The 22,111-nt window shown below is 35.7% G+C and overlaps 1 protein-coding gene across 8 annotated transcripts in view; it reads right to left on the reverse strand.

The window, feature by feature from the left end:
* IFT43 (intraflagellar transport 43) overlaps positions 1 to 22,111 on the reverse strand; it is a 126,226-nt gene that overhangs the window by 37,308 nt on the left and 66,807 nt on the right. For all 8 annotated transcript variants that reach the window (XR_007950631.1, XR_007950635.1, XR_007950634.1 and 5 more), the window contains exons 4-5: positions 7,790 to 7,822; positions 7,030 to 7,076 (exon numbers count right to left, since the gene is read on the reverse strand). Coding sequence is in view for 2 of the 8 variants with exons in the window: in XM_051977552.1 (XP_051833512.1) it covers positions 7,030 to 7,076; positions 7,790 to 7,822 (80 nt within the window). In the remaining 6 variants the exon portion in view is untranslated. The remainder of the gene's footprint in view (positions 1 to 7,029; positions 7,077 to 7,789; positions 7,823 to 22,111) is intronic.

The raw sequence follows: 22,111 nt of genomic DNA on the forward strand, positions 1-22,111 counted from the left end.
CAGGCTAAGCTAATTTCAATTTTTTTTTGATGGAACTATTATATTACACTCGTAAGCAGATCAGGGAAATATTGTAGCCAGACTTTACTTAGATTTTAGCCAAACTTATGACAAAAAATCTCTCATGCTATTCTTGAGAAAAAAGATAATGTGGCCCAATTAGCAGGATGTAGAACTGACCAAATGGCCAGATTCAAAAAGTAGTCATGATGGTTCCATGTCATGAATGCAATGATTCAGGCATCTGGGCTGTTTGAACATCTTTGTAAGTGACTTACATAAAGGCAGAGATGGCCTGCCTCTAGAAGAAATGGGAACCCTATCATTAGAAGTCTTAAGCAAAGCTGGAAAACCATTCATCAAATGATATTATGGAAGATAGTCTTACTCAGGTATAGGTTGAACTAGCAGGCAAGGATAAGAAGGAATATGACATGGATAAACACAATCAAATGCCAAGTTAAACAAACCAGATTAGCTAGAATGCATAGGATACAGATTGGATCTGTGATTTCATTAAGATTGGGTACTTTCAGATAAGAAAAAATTTCTCTACCAATACAGGTCAGCACATACTCTTGTCAGTTATAGTCTTAGGGAATTGTCTAAAGAACACTAAGAGATTAAAGAGAATTGTCCAGGATAAAACAGTCAATAGGTAAGACTTGAACCCTGTTCCAAGGTTCCTTCTTATGCTGTTTCAGAGACCCAACATTGAATAACATGAAATAAAGCCAAAAAGATTGGTTGAAACCAGACTATGGAAAGCTGTAATGAGAGAGTAAAAAGTTTGTATTTTATCTTAGAAGCAATAGGTAATCACTGAAGATTCATAAATGGGAACAAATATATGATCCACTATCCACTAGGGAGATTATTTCTGCAATTGAAAGGAAGGATGAAAGACTAGAAATGTGGAAATGATTAGAGGGCTCCAGCAATAATCCAAGTGAGAGGTAACTAAGACTTAGATGAAGATGGTGGCAATATGAATGAAGAGAAGGGAAAAGATTCAAGGAGTGTTGAAAAAGGTAAAATCAATACGACATAGTAATTAATTTTAGGCAGGGAATAGGTACAGAGAAGAAGATAGAAGGGTCAAAGATTATTCTTATGTTTTGAGCTTGGGTAATGACACCAGCAAGAAAAATTGAGAAGTTGAAATGAGTTTCTGTTTTAGGGGGGAAATAATAAGTTTGGTTTTAAGCATATTGAGATGCCAACAGGAAAGTTCAAGTTGAAATGGCCAACTGGGACTGAAGATAAATAAACAAATCAACTAGTGTATACATGGATGGATGTAGGAAGAGAGAGAGAGAGAGAGAGAGAGAGAGAAATAGGTATATATAAATATGCATATGGTACATATTATATATATATACATATATATATGGTTTTGTTTTATTTATTTATTTGTGTGTGTGTGTGTGTGTGTGTGTGTGTGTGTGTGTATAGTAGTAGTAGTAGTAGTAGTAGTAGCAGTAACAGTAGTAGTAGTAATAGTAGTAGTAGTAGTAGTAGTCAGGTAATGTAATGGATAGGACGCCGAACCTGGAGTCAGGGAGGCTCACCTTCTTGAATTCAAATTTGGCTTTGGACACTTACTAGCTTTGTGAGCCTGGGCACACTCAATTTTCTTTGCCTCAATTTCTCATCTGAAAATTTTTATAATTTTTGTAGATTTGATGGGAAAAAAAAAAGATATGTAGATAGGAAGAGCCTAATTAACTGAGGAAGGAAGGAAATGAATAAATATAAATATATATATAAATATAAAAGTATATATGTATACATGTGTATATATTTTTGTACATTCATAACACACTCATATGTGTGTATACTAATTGTTAGAATCCTTACAAGGTGCTTATGTTTACACCTTTGAGAGTTCACACATTAGCTCACACATTAGTTCACAAGTTTGGGAGATTCACAAGTCAAGATTCAGTATGAGATTCACAAGTTTACACCTTCCACAATCCCACTCTCTCAGAGGAATCATCAACCTTTCGGTTCACACCTTTAAGAGATCATATATAAGAAGCTCTCAGTCTCAGTGAGGCTCAGTTGAAGAGTCAGTTGAAGAACTTGAGAGCCGGAATTGAGTCAGGAGATTCAGAACCAGGATTCAGAGAGAGCTGGAGGCTGAAGCTGGCAGACAAGCTGCAAGAGCTCTTGGAACCAAGGAGGGAGAGAGGCCTCTAAGAAAACTAAGCAGGCTATTTTGAAGGAGACAATAAAGGATTTAAACTTTTAACACATGGCTGCATTTGAGGTGATTATTACTTGGAACTGAAACTAAGGCTGCCTCCAGAAGCTCCCCAAGGAAACTGCATCCAGAGAACCATTATATTTGAGAAAAGAAGAACACCACAACTAATATAAGTTTGAATTTCAGCTCTGAGACTTCATAAATGGATAGGATAGATATATCATCTATATGGTGATATAGATAATTGAAGAGGTGAGCAGAAAAAATTACCAAAGGTGAGGCAACATAAAGAAAAGAGAGATAAGGAAAAAGCTGGTAAACATCTACATTTATGGAATAGAAGAAAAACAATGAACCAACAAATGAGGTTAAGAAAGAATGATCAGACTAGCAGATGAACAGAGAAATAGAAGACAGCTGTTTCAAGGAAGCCAAAGGAGAAGAGAGTATATTAGAAGTTGGTTGGCAATAGTGCCATATGATACAGAACAGTAAAAGAGAATCACGGAATCACAGAATCACAGAGTTGGAAGGAACCTCAGATGTCATCTAGTATTCTAGTCCATCCTTCACTTGAACAAGAATTCCTTCTATAACATCCCAAACAAACGGTTGTCCAGGTTTCATTGAAGGATCTCCAGGTATCTGGCAGTCAGATTACCTGTCCATATGTTTGACTTGTTTTTTTAAATTATATCATGCTTCCTCTCCATACCTCAAAATATCAATAACTCTTAAATTCAGAAGTATCTTTCTCCTCCTCTATTAAAGTAGCTTACAACCCTCTGTAACAATGGAAACAAAAATTCATCATGCAAATGCCAAACTGGTGCTTAGACTCTTTGAATTGAGATAAGCTGGTTCTCAAATGATAAACAAATAGTTCATCACTGTGTCCATGCTCTAACTTTGTAAGGTCTGCCAGAATTTTGGTTCAAAAGCAGAGAAAAACCCACTTAGAAAATCTACTGCTCGAATAACTGAACCTCAGTTTCTTTATCCAAAAAATGAAGAATTTGGAGCAGAAAACCTCTGAGATACAGACCAACACAAACTGATCTCCACAATACTATGAGCTATGGCAATAGCGCACTCTCTCTCCCTCCCTCTCCCTCTTCCTCTCTCCCTCCCTTTCTTCTTCCCTCCCTCCCTCTCCCTCTTCCTCCCTCCCTCCCTGTCCCTCTTCCTCCCTCCCTGTCCCTCTTCCTCCCTTCCTCTCTCTCCTTCTTCCTTCCTCCCTCCCTCTCCCTCTTCCTCCCTCCCTTCCTCCCTCCCTCCTTCTCTCCTTCCTTTTTCTCCCTATTTCTCTCTGGTACATGACATACAACTTAAGGTAGTTTCAAAAGGATCATAGATTTAGAACTTCACTGGAGATACTAGTGTTTACAAATAAGGAAACTGAAAGTTTTACAGCAAGTTAGAGAAACTTCAAGGAACATTGTATTTCAAGATCAAGTATGAAACATTATTGGGGCTAACAAACAGAAAAAGCAAATAGGAAAAGCTAAAAAAAAATACCAAAATAAGAGAAATCCAGGGGGGGAAATTCATTTCTTAAGAGAGGAAAAGAAGTATATAGATTCCAGTTTTATTTCTACTTTCAGTATTCTTTTTTCTTTTTATTTTTTATTTCTCCAAATTAAAGTTGACTAGGTTCCAAAATGGTTCCTTATGGGGAAAGGGTATATATGGAAAATGGTCAGGAAGCAGAGAATACAGGAGAAAGAAGAACAAGAAAGAGACAACAAGACAGAGATGAAGGGGTAGAGAAGAAAACTGAGCCTGAGAGAGTAGGGAAGATAGACTCCTACAGATAGCATTTTTCTCATTCCACTGCATCTCAGATCTCATCCAGCTTCACTGCTTGGACATGTTCAGCCACTTTTACCCATTTTCTCTGTTGACAGAGACAGAAAATTGAGCAATTACCCTTAAACTCCACTTTTTCAGATCACTCAGATTGCTACACTTACTGAATTAAGTCCCCAATTGCCCTAGGCTAGAAGTAACTCAATTGAGCCCATCCTTTAGGAATTGAACATTTTGGGTGGAGTTAGTCATAAGGTTTTATTATTCCTAAGGTTGTCACTGTATTTAATCCTGTCAAAACATGTAACTCAGGATGCAAAGAGGCAGGGTTCTCCGGAGTTCTACAACAAGAGGAGGTTCATGTCACACAGAGTATGGCACCTGGGAGCCATCAGAAAGGTGGCCCTTATATTAAAACAAGCCTGTTTCAGAGCTGTGCAGAATTATGCTACATTAGCAATGGCAGTATTAATCCTGAGAATAATTAGGCGGGATTTTTAGCCCATTTTTAAAGGCTTTCAACTTAAAATAAGATTTGGAGGCTGACAATTCTCTTAAAATCTGCATTAAGCTTACAGATAAATGGCATAAAGTTTAGCCCCAATCTCAACTGTATATTTTGGGGTTGTTTAAATGAAAAAAATTTTCCCCCCTTTTTTTGCTAATTGAGAGTTTTTTCACTATTAATTATCTGTTTACTAAACTTTTTCTTTAAACATGACAAACCACACAAATGTAAGTGACTGTTAGCACAGTTCTCATAGTTCCATAAATGGTGTAAAAGACCCTAAAAATCATCTAATCAATCTCTTCATGTTTTATTTAACAGATGAGTAATCAGAGGCATAGAGACTGGAGCAAGGTTAAAGAGCTGGTTAGTAGCATGGCCTGGACGAGATACACAAAAAAGTGCTAATTTTTACAGTTGGGTTTAAATTCCAGTTCTACATTTCCTTAAATAAGTGACCATAGGCTAGTCATATTAAGTCTCTGATCCCCTTAGTTTCCTCACCTATAAAATGGGGTTAATGCCCATAATTTCTGCAAGGATCAAATAAAATAACATGTAAAAAACACTTTTTAAGCCTCAAAGCACTAATTGTCCATAATTATTATAAGTAGTTGCCCAGGGAAAATGCTGGTCTTGTAGTCAGGAAAACCTGAATTCAAATCCAACTTCAAACACTTATTTCTTAGTTTAGTTTGCTTATCTATAAAATGGAGAAAATAATAGAACCTACCTCCCAAGGTTGTTGTGAAGCAGAAATGAGACATCTGAAAAGTGCTTTGCAAGCCTTAAAATGCTATATAACTGTTAGATATTATCATAACATTTTAATTACTGCCTTCCATGAGTGAGTCTAGTCTCAACTTTGCACTGTCAGAGTGTTGATTCTGGGCAAGTCACTCCAATTGTCCAAGCTTCAGTACTTAATGTGTAATTCAAAGGCTTGGATTGCAGAGATCTCTTTGGCCCTAATAGTCAAAAATTCTGGGATATGACGCCATCATGGCCACAACAGCTCTTGAATTCCAAGTATGTGCAAGCTTTCACATTTAGAAGTTTGGGGGTTAGAAATTGTGTGAATTAGTTGGTGGACTCTCCCTTTTACCAGATTTGTAGAGGAAGCAAGATTCTGGGAGTCCTCTGAAGATAATGGGGAGAAGGACATAGAAAGGAAAGCTTAATAGCACTAGACATGAAAAATGAAAAAGAAAAAGAGAGGAAGGCATTATCAGCAAACTTGCTTTTCTGAATTTAATGTTGTTCTTGTTTTTAACTTACAACACTTCCTAGTCTTGAACTCCTAAAATCTACACATCAGCTTCTACAATGTTGGCAGCCTATTTCCAAAGAGCCCAGCTGATCAGAAGGTTTACCCAACATTCATTCACAAGACTCTCAAAGCTAACAAAAATCTGTCCTTTTGCACACCTCCTTTCACCCTGGCTAAAATTTTATGGCTCCTGGATCACTGCAACTCCAAGAGTTAAAGACAGGATAGAATTGTTAGCCATGCCTTTTGTCCTGCTAGTTTCTTAACAACTTCATTAATGTCCTGGCTTGAGCTCTGCCTTCTCAAGTCCTGCAGCTATTTCTCTTGGTTGGTTCTGCTGCTGCTGTCTGGTGATTGAAACAGAAGATAGTGCTACAGCAGAGAAGATGGGCAGATCAAAAGCCTGGCTGGAGCCCAGCAGAAATGCACAGCTGCCAGGTCCATGTTGGCAGAAGACAATTTCACACACATGTTAAGGAGATCAGATTTTGGAAAGTAAATTACAGGGCACCTTATTTAACAGTGTCATAAGGGATTATTAGGAGGGTGGAGAGACTTGGCAACTGAAAGAATTTGGGGTGAAGTCATATAGCAAGATCTGGCAACCAGGAGTAGGCTTGTCTGCAAGAGATGCCAGAAGATCTCTAGCTCAAATCAAGTGGAAAGCTGGAAAGCAGAGGAAGAATTATGATGACATGTTCCTAGGTTTTTCCATAGTCCCAGGGTGTGCACTGAATGCCTGACCTTTTGGCTTTTTGATCTCACCTGGGACTCACCTTTTTTCCTTCTGGGCCTGGCCTTTGAACCTAAGTTGAGGCCCTGATACTGTTAATGTTTTCCCTTTCATTCTGTGTCTTGATTTGCAGCAACTCTTGTATACACAAAAGTGACTGCCTCTCAATTTTTGAAGAATCTGTATATTCTTTATTATTGTATAATATAACCTCAATAGACAGAAAGATAAATTAATGGATGGCTGGATGATGGCTGGATGGATAATTAGAGAGAAGTTCTCTCTATGCATATACATATATTTATGTATATGTATATATGTGTGTATATTTTGTATGTGGAGAGAGATCAAATATATGATTTGTTAATCAACTTCTTTCTTCCCTGATGTCTCCTTTAACACTTCAGATGTATTTTGGCTATGGTTTGATTTCTTTCTTGCCTTTCCACTGTCATCCAAGGAACATGTAATAATCCATTTACCATAGGGTGACTCACCTCCTCCATCATCAGATCCTTCTATGCTCCGTTGTCTGAGGCGTTGGCTGCATCCCACCAAAAAAAAAAAAAAAAAAAATTGGAGAAAAAAAATTCAAATACAGAAATGGAAAATGAAAATCCCTACCTTTCCTACTTCTTCTTGTTCCAATGCCAAATAATCCAAGAGTTTCTCATCCTTCCTTGTCTTCAATTTGATTTAATTATGTACCTACTATGGGCAAAGCACTATACTATATACAAAAAAACCCTCATCTCTGCCTTCAATCAACATTCTGCCTGAAGATGAAGGTCACAGAGTCAGATAACTCATTTTTTATCCTCCACATTTAACTAGGCATATTTTACTTTCAATAAAGACCATGGGAGAAGATTTGAATTGACAAAATGTGAAATTAGACTAGAATAGAAACTATCCTTTAATATAGCAAAGGTGGGATACAGGTTCATCATGCCTGTCAGTCTCAATGAGGCAGAATGTACATGTTTCATCTTCGCCAGAACTCACACTTCTAAGGCACAACATCCCAGGACTCTAGAGCCAGGAGTTCCAGAGAGAAGCATGAGACATGGCCCAAGACCAAGGTTTATCCTCCCAGTTCCAGAACATAGCTGAATCAATATGCACAGTTTACTAGTGTTATAAGTGATATGCTTGAGCCTCTAGTTCCATATGGGCATGTCCGGTTTAAGAATATACACTGTTGACAAAGACTCTATATGATATCATTAAATTCTCCAAAAACTGTAAAAAACTTACTCTTCTATTTCTTCAATAATCTTTCTTCCTGACCTGTAAAAAATAAGAAGAGAAAGAGTTTTTAAGACCCAGTGGTCTTTTTTGTCAAGGAGAATGGCGGGGGGGGGGGGGGTGAAGGTGGGGAAAGGGCTGTGTGGTAATGGGAAAGATTGTCAGGGAGGTCTAGTCAAAACAGGCCCAAGAGATACACTGGTCACCTGAATATGGCTTCATTCATGATCCAGTCATTTGAATGCAAATAAACTCATTTTTCCTCTAAACCTGCCCATCCTTCTGATCTCCATACTTCTATTAATGAGACAATCATCAACAAACATTTATTAAGTGCCTTCTTATGTTATCTACCCAATAATCCTGGGAATCATTTTTGACTTCTCCATCTTGTCCTCCTACACTCAACTGGTTGCAAAGAACTGTTAATTCTATTAATACAAAGTCTAGTATATCTATTTCATCATCATCCCCATCACACTGTTGCCTTCATTCCTAGTTTAAGGTTTTATTACTTCTTTATTGGACTGCCTGTTATCTTGTTATAAAGGCCATAAATTCTGCTCTTCAAATTTGCAATTCTCTCACTAAGGAATGATGTATTGTAGTTCATTGGTCTTCTCAAATTCCACAGAATAATCAGGTACTGGGTTGTTTGATTTTGTTTTGCTTTGTTTACTAATTTTCATTGCCTGAACTGGAGGCCATATTTCTTTCTGCTGTTAATATTTTCCATATTGACTTATTTGCTTATGTTATAGATCTTTCATTGAGTTTTCCTCTTCTTGAGATTTTGGGAGTTTAAGTCTCCTTACCCCCTTTCCTTTATTTTCCCCTATTGTTCACTTTCTAACTCCCTCCCCTTGAAAAATGGTTTCCCAGGAGACTAGATCTTAAAGCATCTCAGCCTCCTTCTATCATGGTTCACTAGTTTGGGTCTCTGCCCCAAGTTAACTTCTGGGGGAATAGAACTGATCCCAGCCAGATGTTGGGCCTTCCCTCAAGCTAAATGGAGTATCAGACAGCTTCTTCCATACAAACCATTTCCTCCCCCCACATACATACATATACACAACACACAGAGGCTCCTAGGCAATTATCCAAAACCATAAACTTCAGAACATGTGCCAATTGGTAATAGTAGAAGGAATTTTCTCTCTGGAATTCCCTATACCAATATTGAATTCAGTACTATGGGCAAAAGCAAATGTGTAAGATATGGTATATCCCTATTTTCTACCAAGTTGCTCTCCAGTTTTTCTGGAAATTCATATTAAGATTTTTCAAGTAACTTCTGTTTTCAAGTGTAACAATTACTGAATCACTGGGATACTATATTCCTAATTCTATAAAATTAGTACCAAAGAGTTTCGACAAAGAGTTTTATAATTTGATATCCAAAAATCTGATAATTAGACCCATGACCATTTCCTTTTTTGTTCCTTTTTTCCCCTTAAAATTCATGACTTTATTTTCTTCATATGAATTGTTATATCTTCTCTATTCCTTTTATGTTTTTCCTTTGGTAGTATTGACATAGAATTAAATATGTTGGCTAACTTACATAATAAAATCATTTTTCCAGCCATGAGTATTGAACATCTCTCCAATTATCTTTAACATCTCTTCTTAAAAATTTTTTCTATAAAGACTGTTTTATAGTATGGTAGATAAATATTTTGTAGTTTTTTTTAATGGGATTTTTCTCTTTTCTCCTATTAGTAATACAAAAAAATGCTGATCATTTTCTGGATATTTTATATATTACTACTTGGACAAAACAATTGTCTTGATTAATTTATTTTGTTGGAGAAAGAGATTTCTAAATTAACTATCATATCATCTTGCCAACATGAATAATTTTATCCCCTTTGTCAATGTTTGTTCTTTTCATTTCTCTTGTCTTATGACCACAGCTAGTAATTAAAGTTATGGGTCAAATAAGAGTGGAGAAACGAAGCACCATTGCTTCATCCTTAAACTTACAAAGAAGCTTTAATTTCTCTTATTAATTATGTTAATAATGTTTCTCTTATTACAAATAATGCTAGCTCTAGATCTGAGATAAATACTAATCATATTAGGAAAAGTCTTTCCACAATCTGTTTTTAAGTGATTTCTTTTTTAAACTAAAAAGGCCTTTTCTACATTGATATAATCATAAAATGTTTTGTTTTAGTTTTTATATGATTAATTTAATTATGTAAACAATTTTACTAATATTGAACTATGACTGCAACCCTGCTACATATCTAAATGAATCATAATGAAAATAGGTAGGTCCCAATTAGTACAATGAATCCTTTGATATAGCAGAATTTTTCAAATTCACATTCAATTTTCCATTGAGCTGGAATTAATTACCATATTCTGCACAATTATAACTTCAAATAATGTGGATTTGAACATATGTGACCACTTCAGGGGAATTATTTGTCAAACTAATTGGGACCTACCTAGCCATAATTTTTTCTTAAAGATTGCTAAAGTTGCCATTTCTGTTGAAGATACCATAATTCTTCCAGTTATCTACAATCAGTACCTCAGATACATCTTTGATTCTTCCTCTTTTTCACCCTATATATCTGATCAATTTTCAAATCTAATTGGTTCTATTTCCACAACATTTCTAACATACATCCCTTTTTCTCTCATCAAACAGCCACCATATTATATCAAGTGCTTATGAATCTCTTATTGGACTTTTTACCATATAGCCTCCTCATCAATTTCTCTAGCTAGAGAATGTATTTTAAATGGCATTCATTAGTCATATTTGTTTTTAATCTGTGTTTTGATTTGCTTTATCCTCAGTGATTTGGTTACCTTACTCTGTTATTGAGAATAATTTATATAACCTAGGTATTAAATATTCTTTAATCTGGATTTGGAGGCAAAGGATTTAAGTTCAATACAAGTTATCCTATTTATAGTCTGTGTGTTTCTAGGCAAATCACTTTTTCACTCCGGGCTTTAGTTTCTTCATTTGTAAATTTTAGAGGTATACTAGGTGACCTCTCAAAGTTCCTTTCATCCTTAAATCTAATAATCTATAACTCTTCAGAATTCATTTGCAGATATATCTAGATCAGAATTTTATTTTTCCTTCAATAGTTCAACTATTGCCTGTTTGATTTCTCTTTTTGAAATTGAGTAGCTCTGTTAATTTGGGAATTTCACATTTTTAAGATATTTATTCATATTCTTTTAATTTCTCAGCTTTATTGACACATAATTTAATTCTAATGATTTTCTTTTTTGTCTCTAGCAACTGTGCATTCATCATGTTCACTTTTTTCTTGGTAATCTGGTTTTCTTTTTTTTGTATCAAATTATTGAATGGCTTATCGATTTTGTAAGTTTCTGTTACTCCCTTAGTCTTTTTTTAAAAAAATCAATGCAATAATCTTTTTGTTTCAATTTCTCCTTTGATTTTCACAATTTCTTTTTATTCTTACTTGAAACGCTGATTTACTGATTTTCTCCTAGTTTTTTTTTTATTACATGATCAATTCATTATTCCTCTTCATTTAATTAACAAATTCATCAAAGTAGAGGATAGCAGGATAGTAGAATGTATAGTTGAAAGAGCTGACCTCAAAGACATTAAGACATGGGTTCAAGCTCTGCCTCCAATATAATATTTGTGACACTAAGCAAGTCACTGTAATGGGTTGAGGCTTGAGTTGATGCACTGAGGTCCCAAGCACGTGACGTGACACTAAATAGTAACTGGACCATATTCTATTTATATATATGCTTGGAGAAAGAATGGCCCCCGCCCACTCTTTGTGTAAATCCTGATGTGTTGTATAGGAAATGACGATTTTGGTGGGTGGAGGCAGGGGAGTGGAAAGGGAAGCAGAAAGGGAGACTGATGGTTGGCATCTTGACACAGCTGCTCACATTGCTATCACAACCGCCCTTCACCTCCCATCCCCTTTTTACCTGCAATCCCCCTTCACCTCTGCTAGCTGGCTTCCTGTCACAGCTGCCCATATTGCTATCACAATCCTTCTTCACCTCCACTGAGAATAAAGATTGAAGATTTTTCCCCTTAACCTGAATTCCTGACTCTGGCTGATTTTAAATACGCGGTCATCACAAGTTACAACCTTGCAAATGTTCTGATTGCAGAGAAGGTGCCAACCTGCATTCATAGAAGAAATTTCCTCATCTTTCAAAATCCTCTCAGTCAATGAAATCACAAGTCCTATCTTTACCCTGTATTTTCAAATCTTCTCTATAATTTACAGCCTCAGAAAATTGTTAGAGGTATTAAGAGGAAATGTCACATATGTACTAAAAGTAAATATCAAAAGCAGAGCTACAATCAAGTTTTTCATGAAGGCAAAGCAACATTTTATTTAATATTCTCTAATGCTTTCTTTTTAAACTACATTTTCCTCTTCTAAACCAGTACTAAATTCCTGAAGTTTATTTTGTTTATGCCAATTTAATATCAGCCTCTTGCCATAAAATCTTCCTTTCATCCTTTAGTTTGAATAGCATTAATCCATCATGACCCTTTACAAGAAATACTTAATTAAGTTCTTCCAACTTTCTGCCTTTCCCCCCTTAACAACTTAATATTTCCATCTCCTCAAAGGCTTTGCATATAGACATTCTCTCTAGTAATTTGATAATTTTCATATGGTAAGAGACTTACCCTTTTCTCACCTAACCTAGAAAATGGGATTCTGGATCTTCTTCCCCCTAACTCCTCTATTTTCAATCTCTTTGCTGGAAAGATCTTCCTATGTGGAGCCTAAATCCCAGAAATATTCATTTATACATGAATGAAGCAGCATGTTGGTTTCTCAGTACAACATCAAAGAATCCAGGACAAATCTAGGCCCTGTCACTCACTATCTGAATTCTTTAGAATCACCAGATTATCCCTTTGATCCTCAAGTCCCTAACTCACAAAAAATACATATGCTAAGTCATAAGCTCAACAGACTTATAGCCAAAAGGAACCTCAGAAGGAATATTTAGGTCACTGACTCCTCTCATATTACAGATGAGGAAACTGAAACATGGAGAAATGACTTGTTTAAGGTCACAACCATAATAAGTGGTAGAGAAAGAATTTGAACCCATGTCCTCTAGCTTCAGGCAATTACGTGACATAGTGGATGGGTGGGTGGTACATATTCCCGAGTTCAAATTTGGGTTCAGCCATTTAATAACTTGTTGATTCTGGGTAAGTAACTTAATCCTATTTACTTCAGTTTCCTTATCTGTAAAATGAACTGGAGAAGGAAATGGCACACTGCTCCAGTATTTTTTTTTCTTTCTTTCTTTCTTTCTTTTTTTTTTCCTGGCATCATGTCCATTTGTTCTCTCTCTCTCTTTTTAAATTAATTAATTAATTTTAAAAATAACTTTTTATTGACAGAACCCATGCCAGGGCAATTTTTTACAGCATTATCCCTTGTACTCACTTCTGTTCTGATTTTTCCCCTCCCTCCTCCACCCCTTTCCCCAGATGGCAAGCAGTCCTTTACATGTTAAGTAGGTTACAATATATCCTAGATACAATATATGTGTGCAGAACCTAACAGTTTTCTTGTTGCACAGGGAGAATTGGATTCAGAAGGTATAAATAACCTGGGAAAAAAAACAAAAATGCAAGCAGTTTATATTCATTTCCCAGTGTTCTTTCTTTGGGTGTAACTGTTTCTGTCCATCCTTGATCAACTGAAACTGAATTAGCTCTTTTTATTGAAGAGATCCACTTCCATCAGAATACATCCTCATACAGTATCGTTGTTGAGGTATATAATGATCTCCTGGTTCTGCTCATTTCACTTAGCATCAGTTCATGTAGGTCTCTCCAAGCCTCTCTGTATTTATCCTGCTGGTCATTTCTTACAGAACAATAATATTCCATAACATTCATATACCATAATTTACTCAACCATTCTCCAATTGATGGGCATCCATTCATTTTCCAGCTTCTAGCCATTACAAACAGGGCTGCCACAAACATTTTGGCACATATAGATCCCTTTCCCTTCTTTAGTATCTCTTTGGGCTATAAGCCCAGTACAAACACTGCTGGATCAAAGGGTATGCACAGTTTGATAACTTTTTGAGCATAGTTACAAATTGCTCTCCAGAATGGCTGGATGTGTTCACAATTCCATCAACAATGTATCAGTGTCCCTGTTTTCCCACATCCCCTCCAACATTCCGCATTATCTTTCCCTGTCATTCTAGCCAATCTGACAGGTGTGTAGTGGTATCTCAGAGTTGTCTTAATTTGCATTTCTCTGATTAATAATGATTTGGACTGCTACAGTATTTTTGACAAGAAAATCCCAAATGGGGTCAGGTCATGAAGAGTGGGACATAATTAAAATGACTGAACAACAAAAACCTATCTAGTTCAGTCTAATAACCATTTCTCAGTTGACTCTTATTTATTCCCTCACTTTTTTTCATACAATTCAGTAATCATTTCAGATCCTCCCCTTCCCAACATCCCAATATTCCTCTTTGAATGACATTTGTCTGTGACCATTCATTCAATTCTCCTGTCCATTTATTTTTATTTTAATCTCTTTTTTTTGTGTGTTTCTATAAGTGTTTTTTGTTTTCTCACTGTGAAAGTTCTTTAAAAAGCTTTGTCTCTCTCTCCGTCTCTCCTTCCCTTGCTCTTTCCTTTTCTTTCTTCTTCCTTCTCTCTCCTTCCCTTCCTTCCTATCTCTTCCCCCTCTTTTTCTTTCTCCCTTCTCTCTCCCTTCCTTTTTTTTGTCTTCCTGTCCCTTTCCCTCTCCTTCCTTTCTCTTCTTGCCTCTTTCTATCTTTCCCTCCCTCCCTCTCTCTTCCCCTTTTTACTTTTATTTTTTCTCTCTTCTTCTCCATCTCCCTCTCCCAATCCTATCTCACTCAAGTCTTAAGTCTGTTTTTCTGACCTGGGCCAGTCTACCCCTCCTTAGAAAGTCTGGTGATATTATGCTCCTAGGAATTCACTATATTGATGTTGGACTTCACATGGTCACCAGATCAGCTTTAGTATCATTATAGCTCAAAACTCCCAATTCACCAATCTCAGCCTATCAGTGGGGTCAGCATGTGTACCACCACATACAGCTTTGTGTTTCTTGAGTTTTTTTAATTTTGTTTTGCATATCAAATTTCTTGCTCATATCAGGGTTTTATAAAAGGAATGATTCTAATTCCTCCCTTTTGAAAAAAAAAAAAAAGACCTTTTTTTCATTGCTGATCAAGAAGTGAAAATGATATTATTTCAAGTCCAGCACAAATGCCACTTTATCCATGAAGCTTTTTGGGATGCCCTGAGATAGAAAAGATTTCTCCCTCATTTAATCTCATAGCACCTTAATATTTCACTAACACACTGTATTCTACTTTGTATTTACAATACAATCTAATCTCTATGACTTACTAGACTACAAATTTCTTGAAGGCAGCTGGATCATATCTTATTTCTGTTTACATTTGTCCCACAACATGGCACAATGCACCAAAAATGCTTACTGATGTGTCCCTAAGCAACTCACTCAACCCCAATTGCCTCAATAAAACAAAAATGCTTACTGAATGAATAATCATTTTACAAAGGAGAAAACTGAGATACAAAAGCTAAATAAATTTTTCAGGATGAGAGCTGGTTAAGAGTAAATATAATATTAGAAACCATGTCTCCCAAATTGCACCTTATTTACTGAAATATCTGTGTGATAGTATGACATATACAATGTTATTTTTATGAACAAGCAGGTTTTCAGATGCTCCTAAGGCTTTATGACACTACTTGGACTTATTAGAACTAAAGTCAAATCTCAATATTTCACAGTTATTTATGAAGCACACAGGATGGTATGGAGAATTAAAATCTGTCAAATCAAAACCATCCCACAAAGTGGCAACAGATTTGACAGATGAACATTTTATATCATCTCCCTAAAATGCCCTTTCATTAACTAGTGGAAGGGGATCAAAGGCTAGCAAATAAGAAAGAGAAAGGAAGAGACGCAAGAGGCCTTCGAAAACCTATTTACACAAAAATCAGAGACTCCACCTTTCTCGATAGGATGCAATACAAATAAATAAATGGGTTGAAGTTTTAAGGGACTGGTAAATCGTAGCTCTCTTGTTCTCTACTCCAGCAAGCCCAGAAGTAATTCAGTTCAGATTAGGGATGCTTGTTCAATATTCAAAATGTAAAACATGGAGATTGCTGAACCAGCACTTTGAAAAGTTAATTAAATGCCAGATTTCTTTTTAAGAGATACTCCATCACTTACTGATTGCTTTAGCCATTTTACAGAATGAAGTTTTAACTCTGTACAATGAAAGTAAATATTCTCCCCCACCTTCTGCTCCCTGGAGACACAGTAACATGATTGGGAATACACTGTCTTTTTTTTTCTCTCCATTCCAGCATGTTATATCCCCAACTTGGCAGAAAGAGCCAAGTAAGGGTAGTTACTGTCATATATCAGTTTTCTCTTTCTAGATAATGTTGCATCTGCTGTGATATGGGGTTATTTCCTATAACTATGATTCTCTAAAGGACAGATCTTATACTCTGGGCATCACTGCCCATTAATTTCAGGCTGTGCATAATGTTATCAAGTCAATATCATATTAAGGATAATTAATAATAATGATAATAATAATAACTGGCATTTACTTAGTGTCTTATAGTTGGTTATGCACTTTACCTATATTATATTAGCTTAGTCTCATAACAATTCTAGAAGATAAATATTATAGGTTATCCCCCTTTTTATAGATAATGAACATGAGATTTACATAGCCAGTAAGTATCATAGGAGACATGAACTCAAATTTTCTAAATTTAAGTCTAGCATTCTGTCTTCAAAACTATGCTCCCCTCTCTTAAGGATGATAAGCATTCAAATAAGATAAATGGGAATATAAGAAGTAGCATAGAGATGATAATTTTTAAATGAAGAAGTACTGTTTTGTTCATATTCCAATCTTAATTTTGAGACTAGTTTAATGAAAAGCAAGTAATCACTCTTTTTTCCCCTAGAAAATAATTGTGACTTTTCAAATTTTCCATCAAGATGTCCCAGGGAGGGGGAAAGTATCCTTTCTCTTAATTAGATCATTTTGACAAAACTACCAAGTATCTGTGTATGATGCTTTTTCCTCTAACCCTTCCTCCTCCCCAATTCAATAATTAGGAGCCATGATCAAATCAACTCTGCTATTGTTCTTGGATAGGTGCCTATCACATAACTCATCATCCTTATAACACCAATATGCCCTTCTCTGACCCTCACTGTCCTATTCCCCTATTTGAACATAAGCTCCTTGAAGGCAGAGGTTTTTTATTTTGTTTTATTTTAATTTGTTTCTAGAATTTAATATTTGTCACAAAGTAAACACTTAATACTTTTTAATTCATAATAATCAATCTCTACTCTCAAGAAGTTCGTGCCCTGGAGGCATAGATAAATATAACACAAATTAGAACAAAAGTGCACAAGAAAAGCATCAAGTGCTATGAGATGAGATGGGGGGAGGAAAAGAGGCACTTCCAGCAAGGATGAACCAGAGAATGCTTTGTAGAGGAGGATGAATTTGAGCTGAGTCTAGATGGATGGCTAAGTTATCAGTCAGTGAGGATTAGAGAAAGCATTCCAGACATGACCAAAGGCAAAAATTAGGGAGGTATTGGGAATAGAAAGAAATGCTATTTAGCTAGAACACAGCCTAGTTGAAAACTTAATGTTTTTGCTGACAATATTTTAAATAATGAGGATTTTTTTTTTACTAACAGATGATATAAAAATATCCTGAGACTATTTTTATCACTTAAAGCTCTTTTACTTCTTTTGCATCACTTTCATTATATTTATTTACAACCTAACATCTTAACCTGTAGCAAAAAAAAAAAAAAAAAAAAAAAAAAGAATCCTTAAAAACCTCATCTCTAGCTAAATGATTTCCTTTTTCCTAATTTCTAACTCTCAATTTTAGTTCTTTCTCTCCTTTTTATTTGGGGGAGGGGAGAAATTAAAGACTTCACTGGCATTCAATGGGCCAGAATCTGCTCAGTTAGGGTCAAGTTTTTCCCTCCTTACTATATCTTGTCCTGTGTAATTAACACAAGGAAATTCTACATTTTAAAAAATTCTTACTATGCCATTTTAGGGCATGGTGGGAGAGAAAGAAGAGCCTTACCATATTCTAAGACAGTGGCAAATACTTGCTGACTTCTAGAAACTGCATAGTATAGGTTTGTTAAACCTTCCCATTTTTCTTTTCTAGAGCTACATATTAGCTCTCAAGACCAGGGAAAGAGAAACTATATCCTACTATGCCAGCAAGTTGGTCTTCAACACATTGGCAAGAATACCGCAGTCTCCTTGTGGTAAACTTTAAACAACAAAAAGAAAATCAGGATTCCCCTGGTAAGTGGCTATAGAACTTCATCTGTAGCTTTTACAGGTTATGTGCTGAAGGGTGAAAGACAGTCCTAATGTAGACATCATCTATGTTAAACTGTTTCTCTCTCATTTAATGGAATACCGCAGAGATCTAAATGGAGATAAAGTACCACGGCTCAGAGAACAGCGAGGATGCTATCTTTATGCAGCATGACAATGTTCAGTGGTTAATTAGACACCGTTAACCTATTTTAGCAGGGGACATAACTGGGATAAATGGGGGGAAATGTCCTTGAAGTCTTTTAATATCCACAGTGCACACAGGACCCTAGGTTCACCTTCTCACTGCAGGACAGAGGCATACTTAAAATATAATAAAGGTTTGATTGATTGATTGATTGATGCCAAAGCACCAGGCCACAAGACTCTGATTTGAGGATATGGGTGTACCAGTTTGAGCCTATCCCTAATCTTCTATGACCTTTGTTCTATTTAAAAAACATGAGGGATTTAGGAACCTATCTTGTTCCCTAGTTAGAAATAATCAACAGGGGTTATTAAAACAACTTGTTGCAGATAGAACAGGAGGTAGAAAGAAGTATTCCGTATAAATGAAGTTACAGCAGGAAGCTTTGTACATGGCAGTGACTGATTAGTGTCTGAATTATAGTGGAATTATATGAAAGACGTTACTAACTACATTGGTGCCGAAGTCACTTGAATAGATTTGTTAAACTTCTCTAGAAGAATTCATCCAAATATCCTTTCTTTATGAATAGGTTTTTAATCTTGAGATTTCAAAATGTTCAATATTGACTTAGTTTCTTTAAGACTTTAAGGAGATGGGTACTTATAAGTACTGCTTCTTGAATAATGAAGGAACACAAAGGAAAAGTGATTTATGTCAAGTCATATACCGCGGTAGGAGAAAATCCAGAAGACAAGATTTGGGACTATATGCCTGGAAAAAAAAAAGTTTTCACAGAAATATCAGGTCCTAGACAAGCTAATCATTCATTTTCATAGTTTTATGACCTCCTATCTAAAATGGGTACAAGCTCTGATAAAAAGTCAGAAATTTGGCAGGATCATACATTTAAAGTGTAAAAATCTTTAAAGGTCATCTAGTCCAATCATCTCACTTTATAGATGAAAAAACTGAGGCATACAGATTTTAAGTTATGTGCCTAAGGTCACATAAGGTCAGTAATAAGTCAGTAATAAGAATTCAATTAGATACTCCAAATTCTTAGAACTTTCTTCCTATGGTACCATGCTGCTGTCCCTCATGGGACTCACTTTTTCCTTAGCTAGTGAACATTCCCTCAATTAAGTATCACCTGAAAACTGATGTCCTTTACATTTTCCCCATGATTCCTAGGATTATTTCCATTCATTTATATTTAGTTTCTGGGAATTTGTTGGATTTCTCTTTTGTCTAAGTTTAAGAAAGAATTCCCCAGGCTCAAAATCCCTGTACTCACGGGTTTTAGCCTATATTAGGCTACATTCAGTTTCTACTTACACAGTTCATTAAAAGAAAAAAAAAAGCGCTTCCAGAAGAAAAATGAAAAAATAAGTGGGTCTATTCTCTACAGGCTGTCAAGCTATATGTATCCTTCTAAAAGTCCAGTGGATTTTCTTTGGCTATTACTGAGTAAAGTTTGCCACCTGCTGGCGATGCTTCCAAATAACATCCTTAGTTCATTCAAGATGAAATTACCTATTAGATTTTAAGATCATCACTTAGAACTCTGCAAAGTCATAGTAATATTTCAAAACACATTAAACTATGAGAAATAATATGGAAAGCTTATTTATATATAAATTGATAACAAAGTGAATAAAGGGAAATAGAATGCAGTTTCTCTTGTTGCCTCTGAAGCTCAGATATCAGAAACATGGATCAGGAGATATTTTTTTGGTGTCAATAGTGAGTAAAAGCTATCATGTTATGCATTTAGACTAGAAAATCACTTCTGAATGGTTATTTTTAAACAAATGAAGATGACTTGAATAGAAATAATGGTTGAGTAAAGCCTACTATTTTATTCAGCTAACTTAAATAACTTTTTCAAAGGTCATTTTCTATTCATATGACTTTGGACAAATCAATTAATCTCTCTGTGGCTCACTTTTCTTTTTCTTTTTTTTTAAATTTTTAATAGCTTTTTATTTACAAGATATATGCATGGGTAATTTTACAGCATTGACAATTGCCAAATCTTTTGTTCCAATTTTTCCCTCCTTCCCCGCACCCCCTTCCCTAGATGGCAGGATGACCAGTAGATGTTAAATATATTAAAGTATAAATCAGATACACAATAAGTATATATGACCAAACCGTTATTTTGCTGTACAAAAAGAATCAGACTCTGAAATATTGTACAATTAGCCTGTGAAGGAAATGCAAAATGCAGGCAAGCGAAAATATAGGGATTGGGAATTTAATGTAATGGTTCTTAGTCATCTCCTAGAGTTCTTTAGCTGGGCATAGTTGGTTCAGTTCATTACTGCTCCACTGGAACTGATTTGGTTCATCTCATTGCTGAAGATGGCCAGGTCCATCAGAATTGATCATCATATAGTATTGTTGTTAAAGCTGAATGAGCCCTGCTCGTTTCACTCAGCATCAGTTCATGTAAGTCTCTCCAGGCCTTTCTGAAATCATCCTGTTGGTCATTTCTTACCGAATAATAATACTCCATAATATTCATATTACCACAATTTATTCAGCCATTCTACAATTGATGGGCATCTACTCAGTTTCCAGTTTCTGGCCACTACAAAGAGGGCTGTGTGGCTCAGTTTTCTTATCTGTAAAATGACCTCTAAGATCCCTTTTAGCTCAATATTTATAAACCTGTGTGTGGTCCTGTGATCTTGAGTTTTAATCATAAATAGGTGGCTTAGTAAAATAGAGAGCTGGCCTGAGGTCAGGAAGATTCAACTTCATAAGTTTAAATCTGGTCTCATTTACTAGCTGGGTGACCCTGTCACTTAACCCTGTTTGCCTCGGTCCTTCATTTGTTTTTGTTGTTTTTTAAAATAGCTTTTTATTGACAAAACATATGCATGAGTAATTTTTCAACATTGACCCTTGCAAAAATTTCTGTTCCAACTTTTTCCTTCCTTCCCTCCACCCCCTCTCCTAGCTGGCAGGTCGTCCCATCCATACATGTTAAATATGTTAAAGTATATGTTAAATATAGTATATGTGTACATATTTATACAGTTGTCTTGCTACACAAGAAAAATCAGATTTAGAAAGAAGGCAAAAATAACCTGGGAAGAAAAACAAAAATGTAAGCAAACAAAAACAGAAAGTGTAAATGCTATGTTATGGTCCACACTGATTTTCCAGTGTTCTTTCACTGGGTGTAACTGGTTCTGTTCATTACTGATCAATTGGAATTGATTTGTATCCTCTCACTGTTGAAGAAAGCCACTTCTATCAGAACTGATCCTCATACAGTATTGTTGTTGAATCAGTCCCTCATTTGTAAAATGAGCTGGAAAAGGAAATGACAAACCACTCCATATCTCTGTCAAGAAAACCCCAAAAGGGGCCACAAGAGTCAAACAAGACTATGATCACTTAACAGATAGCTTCTCTTGGAGAACCTGTCCTGGTCTCTAACAGATCAATCTGCTAGGATTTCTTTCTATCATTCAAATTCAACATCTATTTTCTTTGCTCCTAATAAAAATATCTAATACATCCTAACCCATGTATACAACTAGCCTTACTCCACATGGATAAAAAGGGAAGAAAATGGGCAATGGGAGATGGCCACATCAATGACAACAAATAGACAGAGACATCACATGAAATCTGGTCAATAGTTCACAGGAGAGAATTACTTTATAGAAATTAAATCATTTGGGCCAAGTATTTACAGATGTGTATAAAAATTCTTACTCCCCTCCACAT

This window comes from Antechinus flavipes, chromosome 2 (assembly GCF_016432865.1).
Source record: "Antechinus flavipes isolate AdamAnt ecotype Samford, QLD, Australia chromosome 2, AdamAnt_v2, whole genome shotgun sequence".
NCBI lineage: Eukaryota > Metazoa > Chordata > Mammalia > Dasyuromorphia > Dasyuridae > Antechinus > Antechinus flavipes.